At 48.4% G+C, this 12,713-nt stretch overlaps 1 protein-coding gene across 1 annotated transcript in view; it reads left to right on the top strand.

Moving 5' to 3' along the window:
- cib2 (calcium and integrin binding family member 2) overlaps window positions 1-12,713 on the top strand; it is a 101,660-nt gene that overhangs the window by 88,318 nt on the left and 629 nt on the right. Inside the window, exons 4-5 of the mRNA XM_078199820.1 lie at window positions 2,079-2,226; window positions 5,668-5,863. Coding sequence (XP_078055946.1) covers window positions 2,079-2,226; window positions 5,668-5,863 — 344 coding nt within the window. The remainder of the gene's footprint in view (window positions 1-2,078; window positions 2,227-5,667; window positions 5,864-12,713) is intronic.

The raw sequence follows: 12,713 nt of genomic DNA, 5'->3' as shown, positions 1-12,713 counted from the left end.
CCCTGTGGTTAATCTTCCGGACTATTCCCGATTCTGACTGGGATGGCACTCTCCCTGCATTAACAACTTTCAACCAGTCTTCACATCCCACATCATCCCAGAGTCAGCTGTCAGATCCTAGTCGCCACAGCCCTGGGGAAGTATAAAAGCCTGAGTGGAAATTGGTGGCACAGTGGTTAACACTGCTGCCTCACAGCGCTAGGGTCCTGGGTTCAATTCCGGCTTCGGGTCACTGTCTGTGTGGAGTTTGCACATTCTCCCCATGTCGGCGTGGGTTTCTTCCGGGTTCTCCGGTTTCTTCCCACACTCCAAAGATGTGCAGGTTAGGTGGATTGGCCATGCTAAATTGCCCCTTAGTGTCCCCAGATCTGCAGGTTAGGTGGATTGGCCATGCTAAATTACCCCTTAGTGTCCAAAGATAGAGTAATAGAGTCATAGAGGTTTACAGCATGGAAACAGGCCCTTCGGCCCAACTTGTCCATACCGCCCTTTTTTTTTTAAAACCCCTAAGCTAATCCCAATTGCCCGCATTTGGCCCATATCCCTCTATACCCATCGTACCCATGTAACTATCTAAACCCTAACCCTAATGCCCCTCATTATTTTATAGACCTCTATAAGATCACCCCTCAGCCTCCGACGCTCCAGAGAATAAAGTCCCAGTCTATTCAGCCCCTCCTTATAACTCAATTCATCAAGTCCCGGTAGCAATCTAGTAAATCTTTTCTGCACTCTTTCTAGTTTAATAATATACTTTCTATAATAGGGTGCCCAGAATTGCACACAATATTCCAAGTGTGGCCTTACCAATGTCTTGTACAATTTCAACAAGACGTCCCAACTCCTGTATTCAATGTTCTGACCGATGAAACCAAGCATGCCGAATGCCTTCTTTACCACTCTGTCCACCTGTGACTCCACTTTCAAGGAGCTATGAACATGTACCCCTAGATCTCTTTGTTCTGTAACTCTCCCCAACGCCCTACCATTAACTGAGTAAGTCCTGCCCTGGTTCAATCTACCAAAATGCATCACCTCGCATTTGTCTAAATTAAACTCCATTTGCCATTCGTCAGCCCACTGGTCCAATTGATCAATATCCCGTTGCAATTGGAGATAACTTGCTTCACTGCAGATGTGCAGGTCAGGTGGATTGGCCATGGTAAATTGCCCCTTAGTGTCCAAAGATGTGCAGGTTAGGTGGATTGGCCATGGTAAATTGCCCCTTAATGTCGGGGGATTAACAGGGTAAATATGTGGGGTTGTGGGGTTGTAGGGCCTGGGTGGAATTGTTGTTGGTGCAGGTTCGATGGGCTGAATGGCCTCCTTCTGCACTGCATTTGGAATACTGCATCCAGTTCTGGTCGCCACACTACCAGAAGGACGTGGAGGCTTTGGAGAGAGTACAGAGGAGGTTTACCAGGATGTTGCCTGGTATGGAGGGGCTTAGTTATGAGGAGAGATTGGGTAAACTGGGGTTGTTCTCCCTGGAAAGACGAAGGATGAGGGGAGACTTAATAGAGGTGTATAAAATTATGAAAGGCATAGATAGGGTGAACGGTGGGAAGCTTTTCCCCAGGTCGGTGGTGACGTTCACGAGGGGTCGTAGGTTCAAGGTGAAGGGGGGGAGGTTTAACACAGATATCAGAAGGACGTATTTTACACAGAGGGTGGTGGGGGCCTGGAATGCGCTGCCAGGCAAGGTGGTGGAGGCGGACACACTGGGAACGTTTAAGACTTATCTAGATAGCCACATGAACGGAGTGGGAATGGAGGGATACAAAAGAATGGTCTAGTTTGGACCAGGGAGCGGCACGGGCTTGGAGGGCCGAAGGGCCTGTTCCTGTGCTGTATTGTTCTTTGCTCTTTGTTTTGTTTTGTAGGGATTGTATTCTATGAAATTGGGAATGGGACGTTAACACTTTTGTGAGGGAGTGCTGTGATAAGGGAGAGTGGGGAAGGAAGGTTGACCCTGTCGGGATAAACCCAATGAGGAATATGGGAATTGGGGGGTGGGGGGAAGAGGGGACAAAGCCAAAGTTTTTTTATATTAAAACCCAGCACCTTTGTTTCCGCAGGAGAATCCGTTCAAAGAGCAGATAGTGAAGACCTTTTCCGAGGATGGTGCTGGGAATCTGAGCTTCAATGACTTTGTGGACATGTTCTCTGTGCTGAGTGAAATGGCGCCACGGGAACTAAAGGCCATTTACGCCTTTAAAATCTACGGTACTGGAACCCATTTCCTTAATTCACTCAACCGGTTGCAAACTCCCCTCAGAGCAGAACGAGACCAGTGCAGACACCAAAACAGGGCAGTCAGAAAAAAACCCAATCTATTCAAAATACAACAGCCACACGTTGTGTAATCCTCACCTGTGATTTTAACAGCTTCCAATAAGCCCTTCTAAAGTCAGTCTGAGGAGGATCTGCCTTGCATTTCTACTAGGAGTAATTTTAACTCTCGTAGAATCCCTACGGTGCAGAAGAGGCTATTCAGCCCGTCGAGTCTCCACAGACTCTCTGACAGAATATCTTACCCAGGCCCTCTCCCCACCCTATCCCCGTAACCTCACACATTTCCCATGGCTAATCCCCCTAACCTGCACATCTTTAGACACTGAGGCGCAATTTAGCATGGCCAATCCACCTCATCTGCACATCTTTGGACACTAAGGGTCAATTTAGCATGGCCAATCCACCTAATCTGCACATCTTTGGACACTAAGGGTCAATTTAGCATGGCAAATCCACCTAACCTGCATATCTTTGGACACTAAGGGGCAATTTAGCATGGCCAATCCACCTAACCTGCACATCTTTGGACACTAAGGGGCAATTTAGCATGGCAAATCCACCTAACCTGCACATCTTTGGACAATGGGAGGAAACCGGAGCACCCGGAGGAAACCCACGCAGACACGGGGAGAAGGTTCAATTTGACTGGCCGGACGTGCTGAATTGTGACAATATGGTTGGAGTGGTGGTGCCAGGTTGGGCCCAATGGAAGTTCCTGGGTCAGTCAGCGTTTGGGAAGCAGGTGGGGAGCATGTGCCCTGGGAGGAAAGGTCTACACTCCCTTCTTGAGGCCTAGGGTGGAGGAATCCTGATTCTCCGAGCTCGGCAAAGGAAAATTTTAAACTCACACTACAGGCTCTGGGATCTAACCAAGGCAATAGTGTCAAAATACCATTGATTGCTGTTTAAGCTGGCACATTGGGGTTCTATTGACATAATATAAGGCAATGTCCACTCTCAACTTTAATCTTCCTTAGTGGGAGCAGAGTGCTGGAGGTTTGCAAATGTTACACCTCAGTTCAAAAAAAATAAGTGAGGGATAAAGCCATCGATTCCAGACTAGGTGCTCGGGAAAGGTAGCGAAACAGGACAAAATTAATTGACTGTTAGAATGTGAGTTGGTAAATAAAGGTAAGCATGGACTTGTTAGCGGGAAAATGTGTTTGGCTAATTGTATTGTTTGATAAAGCAATGGAGAGCGCTATTGGATGCACTTGATGCTGATGTTCACTTAAGGCTGAGATAGATTTGTGATCAGTAAGGGAATCAAGGGTTATGGGGAAAGGGAGGAAACTGAGGAACGTCAGATCAGCCATGATCCTATTGAATGGCGGAGCAGGTTTGAGGGGCCGAATGGCCTACTGTTCTTATTCCTTACGGTCAAACATTAGAACCAAGCATAGACCATACAGCTCCTCAAACCCACTCCATCATCGTGGAACGCTTACACAATTCCACTTTCCCACACTCTCCCCATATCTCTGGATTCCCTTTGTTCTGAAGTACTTTGATTTGATTTGATTTGATTTATTATTGTCACATGTATTAACATACAGTGAAAAGTATTGTTTCTTGCGCGCTAGACAGACAAAGCATACCATTCATAGAGAAGGAAAGGAAAGAGTGCAGAAGGTAGTGTTACAGTCATAGCTAGGGTGTAGAGAAAGATCAACTTAATGCGAGGTAGGTCCATTCACAAATCTGATGGTAGCAGGGAAGAAGCTGTTCTTGAGTCAGTTGGTACGTGACGTCAGACTTTTGTATCTTTTTCTCGAAGGAAGAAGGTGGAAGAGTGAATGTCCGGTGTACGTGGGGTCCTTGATTATGCTGGCTGCTTTGCCGAGGCAGTGGGAAGTGTAGACGGAGTCAATGGATGGGAGGCTGGTTTGAGTGATGGACTGGGCTACATCCACGACCTTTTGTAGTTTCTTGCGGTCTTGGGCAGAGCTGGAGCCATACCAAGCTGTGATACAACCAGAAAGAATGCTTTCTATGGTGCATCTGTAAAAGTTTAACGTGCTCACCAACATTTCTCTGAGACAGAGAATTTCCAAAGGCTCAGAAGTTTCTGAAATTCCTCCTTACCTCAGTCCAGAATGGTCGACGCCACTTTCCTGAATGTCCCTAAACCAGAAACTGGACACTAATCCTTTTAACTTGATAAATTTATTTATAGACGATGTTTGCATCATATATATCTGCCTTATACTCAATCCAGAGTAATGTTCTGGGAGCTCAGGTTCAAATCCCACAGTGGAAGGTGAAATTTGAATTCAATAAAAATGTTGATCGTGATTGTTGTAAAAACCTACCTGGTTCACTTTAGGGAAGGAAATAGGCCGTCCTTACCTGGTCTGGCCTATGTGTAACAATAAGGCAGCACGGTGGCACAGTGGTTAGCACTGCTGCCTCACAGCGCCAGAGACCCAGGTTCGATTCCCGGCTTGGGTCACTGTCTGTGCGGAGTTTGCATGTTCTCCCCATGTCTGTGTGGGTTTCCTCCGGGTGCTCCGGTTTCCTCCCACAGTCCAAAGATGTGAAGTACAAAGATGTGTAGGTTAGGTGGTTTGGCCATGCTAAATTGCCCCTTAGTGTCCAAAGATGTGTAGGTTAGGTGGATTGGCCGTGCTAAATCGCCCCTTAGTGTCCAAAGATGTGTAGGTTAGGTGGATTGGCCATGCTAAATTGCCCCTTAGTGTCCAAAGATGTGTAGGTTAGGTGGATTGGCCGTGCTAAATTGCCTCTTAGTGTCTAAAGATGTGTAGGTTAGGTGGATTGGCCGTGCTAAATTGCCCCTTAGTGTCTAAAGATGTGTAGGTTAGGTGGATTGGCCGTGCTAAATTGCCCCTTAGTGTCCAAAGATGGGCGGGCTAGGTGGATTGGCCATGCTAAATTGCCCCTTAGTGTCCAAAGATGTGTAGGTTAGGTGGATTGGCCGTGCTAAATTGCCCCTTAGTGTCTAAAGATGTGTAGGTTAGGTGGATTGGCCGTGCTAAATTGCCCCTTAGTGTCTAAAGATGTGTTGGTTAGGTGGATTGGCCGTGCTAAATTGCCCCTTAGTGTCCAAAGATGGGCGGGCTAGGTGGATTGGCCATGCTAAATTGCCCCTTAGTGTCCAAAGATGTGTAGGTTAGGTGGATTGGCCATGCTAAACTGCCCCTTAGTGTCCAAAGATGTGCAGGTTAGGTGGATTGGCCGTGCTAAACTGCCCCTTAGTGTCCAAAGATGTGCAGGTTAGGGGTGGCAGGGGAAGGGTGTGGGGGGTAGTATGTAGTCAAGATGTAGCAACCATTGTGAATGTGTGCGGGCTTGGTGGACAATCCGCACTTTCCCAATCCGTTCTACACAACATGCTGCGTTTATCTTCGACAGACTTCAACACGGACAATTTCATCTGCAAGTCGGACCTGGAGAAGACCCTCAATAAGTTGACTCGGGAGGAGCTTGCTCCTGAAGAGGTGACTCTGGTGTGTGAGAAAGTCATTGAAGAAGCTGACTTAGACGGTGACGGGAAGCTGAACTATCCGGATTTTGAGAATATGATCGGCAGGGCACCCGACTTCCTCAGGTAGGTTTGAAGCCAATTTGTGAGCCGGTCAGTTTACCCGGCAGAGAGAGATGAGGTGCGACGGTAAATGAATGGAGATTACAAAGTGGGCTGATAATGAAGGGTGCAAAAATACTTCTGTGGTGCATTTCTAAAGTTTAAAGTTTATTTATTAGTGTCACAAGTAGGTTTACATTAACACTGCAATGAAGTTACTGTGAAAATCCCCTTGTTGCCACACTCCGGCGCCTGTTCGGGTACACTGAGGGAGAATTTAACATGGCCAATGCACCTAACCAGCATGTCATTTGGACTGTGGGAGGAAACCGGAGCACCCGGAGGAAACCCACGCAGACACGGGGAGAATGTGCAGACTCTGCACAGACAGTGACCCAAGCCAGGAATCGAATCCGGGTCCCTGGCACTGTGAGGCAGCAGTGCTAACCACTGTGCCACCGTGCCGCCCCATGTAAACATCTCTGTACAGTAAGAAGTCTCACAACACCAGGTTAAAGTCCAACAGGTTTATTTGGTAGCAAATACCATAAGCTTTCGGAGCACTGCTCCTTCGTCAGATGGAGTCCATCTGACGAAGGAGCAGTGCTCCGAAAGCTTATGGTATTTGCTACCAAATAAACCTGTTGGACTTTAACCTGGTGTTGTGAGACTTCTTACTGTGCTTACCCCAGTCCAACGCCGGCATCTCCACATCATAACTTCTCTGTAAACATTGGAACCCAGGCTACAGTTTCGTTGGGTACCTCTGAGAGAAATGTTCATGTGTTCATGTCCTACTCCAGTGACTTGAACACATACTGTCCGTATGGCACAGAGGGAGGGCACTGAGTCCGTGCCAGAAACATGGTTGGCAGCAACCAGGGTTACAACCGGCATGTGGGGGATCCCATTTGAATTTGCTATGATCTTGGTAGACACCATTTTTACAGTCGACAAAATTCAAAATCAAAGTGATTTGTCAAAAGCATGAAGTCACAAAATTCATTGGTCAAAGACAGAAGATGTTTTACTATACAAGAGTCAACAAAGCAAACACTAAATACCATCTATCATGCACTCTTACATCCAGAATTAACAATTAAATGAACGAACAGGCAAATTGTGGTCAAATATGACCTATAAATTACACAATAAATGGTAAACACAATTAAAGTAGATCCTATGAATTAGCTCTGCACTCTGCTCAGATTGGAGTGATTCATAAAGTTCTCCATTCCACTGCAAAGGCAATGGGCTCTGATAGCATTCCGGCAATAGTACTGAAGACCTGTGCTCTAGAACTTGGCATTCCCCTAGCCAAGTTGTTCCAGCCGGCAATGCGGAAAGTTGCTCAGGTATGTCCTGTACACGAAGAACAGGACAAATCCAACCCACTCCATCAGTCTACTCTCGATCATCAGTAAAGTGACAGAAGGGGTCATCGACAGCGCTATCAAGCGGCACTTACTCAGCAATAGCCTGCTCGGTGACGCCCAGTTTGGGTTTTGCCAGTGTCACTCAGCTCCTGACCTCATTACAGCCTTGGTTCAAACATGGACAAAAATGCTGAACTCCAGAGATGAGGTGAGAGTGACAGCCCTTGGCATCAAGGCAGCATTTACCCTATTGTGGCATCAAGGAGCCCTAGCAAAGGCAAGTCAATGGGAATCAGGGGGGAAAGCTCTCCGTTGGTTAGAGTCATACCTGGCACAATGGAAGATGGATACGGTGATTGGAGGTCAGCTATCTCAGCTCCAGGACATCACTGCAGGAGTTCCTCAGGGTAGCATCCAGAAAGGCCCCCATTGAAATATAAAACTATTGCCAGCTTACAGAGTGTGACAATTTAAAAAAATTCATTTGTGGGACATAGGCGTCGCTGGCTGGCCAGCATTTATTGCCCATCCCTAGTTGCCCGAGGGCAGCTGAGAGTCAACCACATTGCTGTGGCTCTGGAGTCACATGCAGGCCAGACCAGGTAAGGGCGGCAGATTTCCTTCCCTAAAGGACATTAGTGAACCAGATGGGTTTTTCCGACAATGGTTTCATGGTCACCAGTAGATTCTTCATAGAATCCCGACAGTACAGAAGGAGACCATTCAGCCTAGCAAGTTTGTACTGACCCCCAATCGTACCCAGGCCCTATTCCCGTCACCCCACACATTTACCCTGCTGATCCCCCGACACTAAGGGTCAATTTAGCATGGCCAATCGATCTAACCTGCACATCTTTGGATTGTGGGAGGAAACCGGAGCACCCGGAGGAAACCCACGCAGACACGGGGGGAGAACTCCACACAGACAGTGACTGAGGCTGGAATCGAACGCGGGTCCCTGGCGCTGTGAGGCAGCAGTGCTGACCATTGTGCCGCCGTGCTAACTCCAGATTTTCTTTATTGAATTCAAATTCCACCATTTGCCGTGGCGGGATTCGAACCCAGGTCCCCAGAGCATTAGCTGAGCTTCTGGATTAATAGTTGAGCGACAATACCACTAGGCCACCACTTCCCCATGCATCTATTGTCTCCACGGACTGTTGTAGATCACCCCATTCACAGATATCCTGGTGACATACTCATAATGGATGTAATTCAATAATACACACTGAACATTCATAATGTCCGGTTGACACATTCGTAAATATATATTGCATCCTTCATAAATAAATAATTGACCCTTCCATAAATGCACATCGATTCTCTCTCAGATATACATTGGCCCATTCATAAATATATAATTGACTCTCCCATTAACATATCATTGATCTTGCTTATCAAATCAATATTATTTACGACTTCAATTGCTCCAGTTCTAAAGGGAAGGTTGAACGCGGTTGATTTAGAGATTCACTGGGGCTTCTGGTTGCCACCATTGTAACCCCTGCTCAGACTGCTAGGTTAAAGGTCAAAGACGCTTCGCCCAATTTAGCATTTGACTGAATGTGGCAACATGGAGCCCAAGCAAAGGGAAGTCAATGGGAATCAGGGACCACCGGTTGGAATCATACCCGGCACAAGGGAAGATGGTTGTGGTGGATGGAGATCAATCATCTCAGCCCCAGGACATCACTGCAGGAGTCCCTCAGGGTTGTGTCCCCGGCCCAACCATCTTCAGCTGCTTCATCAATGACCTTTGCCCCATCATAAGGTCAGAAGTGGGGATGTTCGCCGATGACTGCACAACGTTCAACACCATTCACAATTCCTCGGATACTGAAGCAGTCCATGTCCAAACACAGCAAGACCTGGACAATATCCAGGCCTGGGCTCATCGGTGGCAAGTAACATTCACACCAAATGCCAGGCAATGACCAGTTTCAACAGAGTTTAAAGTTTATTTATTAGTGTCACTGGTCAGCTTACATTTACACTGCAATGAAGTTACTGTGAAAATCCCCCAGTCGCCACACTCCGGCGCCTGTTCGGGTAACACTGAGAGAGAATTTAGCACGGCCAATGCATCCTAACCAGCACGTCTTTTGGACTGTGGGAGGAAACCGGAGCACCCGGAGGAAACCCACGCAGACATGGGGAGAACGTACAGACTCTGCACAGACAGTGACTCAAGCTGGGAATCGAACCCGGGTCCCTGGCGCTGCGAGGCAGCAGTGCTAACCACTGTGCCACCGTGTAATCCAGAGGGCCAGCCAATGGGAAATTGGTTCAAATCCCACCATGGCAGCCGGGTGCAATTTAAGTTCAATTAATTAAAAAACTAGATTATAAAGGTAATGATGACCATGAAACTATCACCAGTTGTTGTAAAAACCCACCAGTCCTTTAGGGAAGGAAATCTGCCGTCTTTGCCCCGTCTGGCTTACATGTGACTCCAGAGCCACAGCAAATGCGGTTACCATGTGGTTAACCCATCTTAACAGCCCAGCAAATCCACTCAGTTCAAGGGCAATTAGGAATGGGCAACAAATGCTGACGTTGCCAGAGACAACCCATTGAAATAATACTTTTTAAAAATTCATTCGTGGGACATGGGCGTCACTGGCTGGGCCAACATTTATTGCCCATCCCTAGTTGCCATTGAACTGAGTGTCTTGCTAGGCCATTTCAGAGGGCAGTTAAGAGTCAGCCACATTGCTGTGACTCTGGAGTCACATGTAGGCCAGACCGGGTAAGGACGGCAGATTTCCTTCCCTAAAGATGAACCAGATGGGTTTTTCCGACAATGGTTTCATCAGTAGATTCTTAATTCCAGATTTTTTTTCTATTGAATTTAAATTCCACCATCTTGCCGTGGTGGGATTCAAACCCGGGTCCCCAGAACATTAGCTGAGTTTGTGGATAAATAGTCTGGCGATGATACCACTAGACCATCGCCTCCCTTTACAAAAAGAACAGTAACAAATTGACACCAAGATCTTTAATGAGTCAGGGATCTGTCTAAATTGGGTGAGGAGGATGCTTTTGAGGTTTGAGATTGCAGATGTCAATCCGTGTTGCCGTACAATTTTGCCCATTGTTTCCATGGCGACCTGGATTGTGTAAGGCCACCCAACCCATCATGGTTACCCCAAGAGAAAAAAACCTGCAAAGCATCAAAGCCTACGAGACTTGCCTTCTCTCACGATAATAATCTCTTAATAACTCGCCTGATTTTTAATAATCTGCTTCTCAATACGTGTTGAGGGAGAAAGTCGGGTTTTTGGGTTGTGGTTGAGTGAGAGGCGAGGAAAATCTCTAATTCCCCACTTTTTATGAAGGAAAAATGTTTTTAAAAAAAGACATAAGTGCGACTCACAAATAGCAACAGAAATGTAAAGGCGTCAATGAAATATTGTATTGAGAAACGGTTTGAAAGAGGCACTTGTATCGTAACTCAACCTTCTTGACAACTGTATTCGGAACGTTTTGCAGTCTGATTTAGCTGGTTGGTGCTTCAATCTCCACACTAACAGAGCCTGTGTCAGCGATGGTTTAGTGGGTAACAATCCCTTCCCTGGAGGTCTTGTGGCGCACTGGGTATGGTCCCTGCCTCTGAGCCGGAAGTTCTGGGTTCGAACCCCAGGACTTGGCGGCCAAGGAAGGTGCGTTCATAACGCGGCCAAACAGGTTGAGTGTCAACCTGCAAAATTCGTCCAAACATGCCAATGGTTGGCGCTAAGAGTGGGAGAGACTCCTGGTCAGCCACACGGGCACCGCTCAAGCTACAAGCCCCCTGGCGATAGACTAGTGATCTGTCCTGGGCATTACTAGCGATAGAAACATGAAAAATCTGCCTCAGTGCACCACGAGGTCACCACCCGCAAGATCACGATTCCAGTTGGGAAGGATTTGCTGATCATGATTTTAACTTAACTGGACCAGTAAATCAGAGGCCCAGGTTATGATGCCCAAGTAAATGGAGACATGGATTCAAATCCGCACATGGCAGCTGGGTGCAATTTAAACTCAATTCAAATCTGAAATAGGCAGTGATCATAGAAACCCTACAGTGCAGAAAGAGGCCATTCGGCCCATCGAGTCAGCACCAACAACAATCCCACCCAGGCCCTATCCCCGTAACCCAACATATTTATACTAATAATTTAGCATGGCCAATCCACTTAACCATCTTTGGATTGTGAAAGGAAACTGGAGCACCTGGAGGAAACCCACGCAGGTACGGGGAGAATGTGCGGAGTTTGCACAGTCACCCAAGGTCGGAATTGAACCCGGGTCCCTGGAGCTGTGAGGCAGCGGTGCTAACCCACTGTGCCAGCCCACGGTGGTGGCGGCCATCAAAATAGCATCTGGTTCACTAATGTCCCTTAGGGAAGGAAATCTGCCGTCCTTACCCGGTCTGGCCTACATGTGACTCCAGAGCCACAGCAATGTGGGAAATCTTAATTGGGTGGCACAGTGGTTAGCACTGCTGCCTCACGGCGCCAGGGACCCGGGTTCGATTCCCGGCTTGGGTCACTGTCTGTGTGGAGCTGGCACGTTCTCCCCGTGTCTGCGTGGGTTTCCTCCGGTTTCCTCCCACAGTCTGAAAGACGTGCTGGTTAGGGTGCATTGGCCGTGCTAAATCCTCCCTCAGTGTAACCCGAACAGGAGTGTGGCGACTAGGGGATTTTCACAGTAACTTCATTGCAGTGTTAATGTAAGCCTACTTGTGCCTAATAAATGAATAAAATAATAATAAATAAGTAAATGGTTGAGTGAGACATTCAGTTCGAGGGCAACTGGGGATTGGCATCAAATGCTGGCCGAGCAAACTCCCATGAAAATAATTGTTTAAAAGATTCTGCTGCCCTGTGAGTGTTGGCAAAGAAAGTGAACGTCCATGAGAGAACATCAGATCGAGTAAGGGGGCGGCTGAGGATCAAACTTGTTACCATCACTTTCCTGCCAGGGCGATGGTGTCTTGATCGTGTGTGGTAGGGTGTGGGGGTGTGTGGGAGGGTGTGGCGGTGGAGTGGGTGGGTGGGAGGGTGTGGGGGTGGAGTGGGTACGTGGGAGGGTATGGGTGTGGGGTGGGGTGGGAGGGTGTGGGGGTGGGGTGGGTGGGTGGGTGGGTGTGGGGTGGGAGGGTGTGGGGGTGGAGTGGGTGGGTGGGAGGGTGTGGGGGTGGAGTGGGTGGGTGGGTTGGGTGGGTGGGGTGGGAGGGTGTGGGGGTGGGTGGGAGGGTGTGGGGGTGGAGTGGGTGGGTGGGAGGGTGTGGGGATGGGTGGGAGGGTGTGGGGGTGGAGTGGGTGGGTGGGTTGGGTGGGTGGGGTGGGAGGGTGTGGGGGTGGGTGGGAGGGTGTGGGGGTGGAGTGGGTGGGTGGGAGGCTGTGGGGATGGGTGGGAGGGTGTGGCGGTGGGGTGGGTGGAGTGGGTGGGGGTGGGGTGGGGTGGGAGGGTGTGGGGGTGGGGTGGGTGTGGGAGGGTGTGGGGGTGGG

This window comes from Mustelus asterias, chromosome 29, assembly GCF_964213995.1.
Source record: "Mustelus asterias chromosome 29, sMusAst1.hap1.1, whole genome shotgun sequence".
Taxonomy (NCBI): domain Eukaryota; kingdom Metazoa; phylum Chordata; class Chondrichthyes; order Carcharhiniformes; family Triakidae; genus Mustelus; species Mustelus asterias.
The sequence above is the reverse complement of the archived record's forward strand: the minus strand, read 5'-3'. Positions and strand labels throughout refer to the sequence as shown.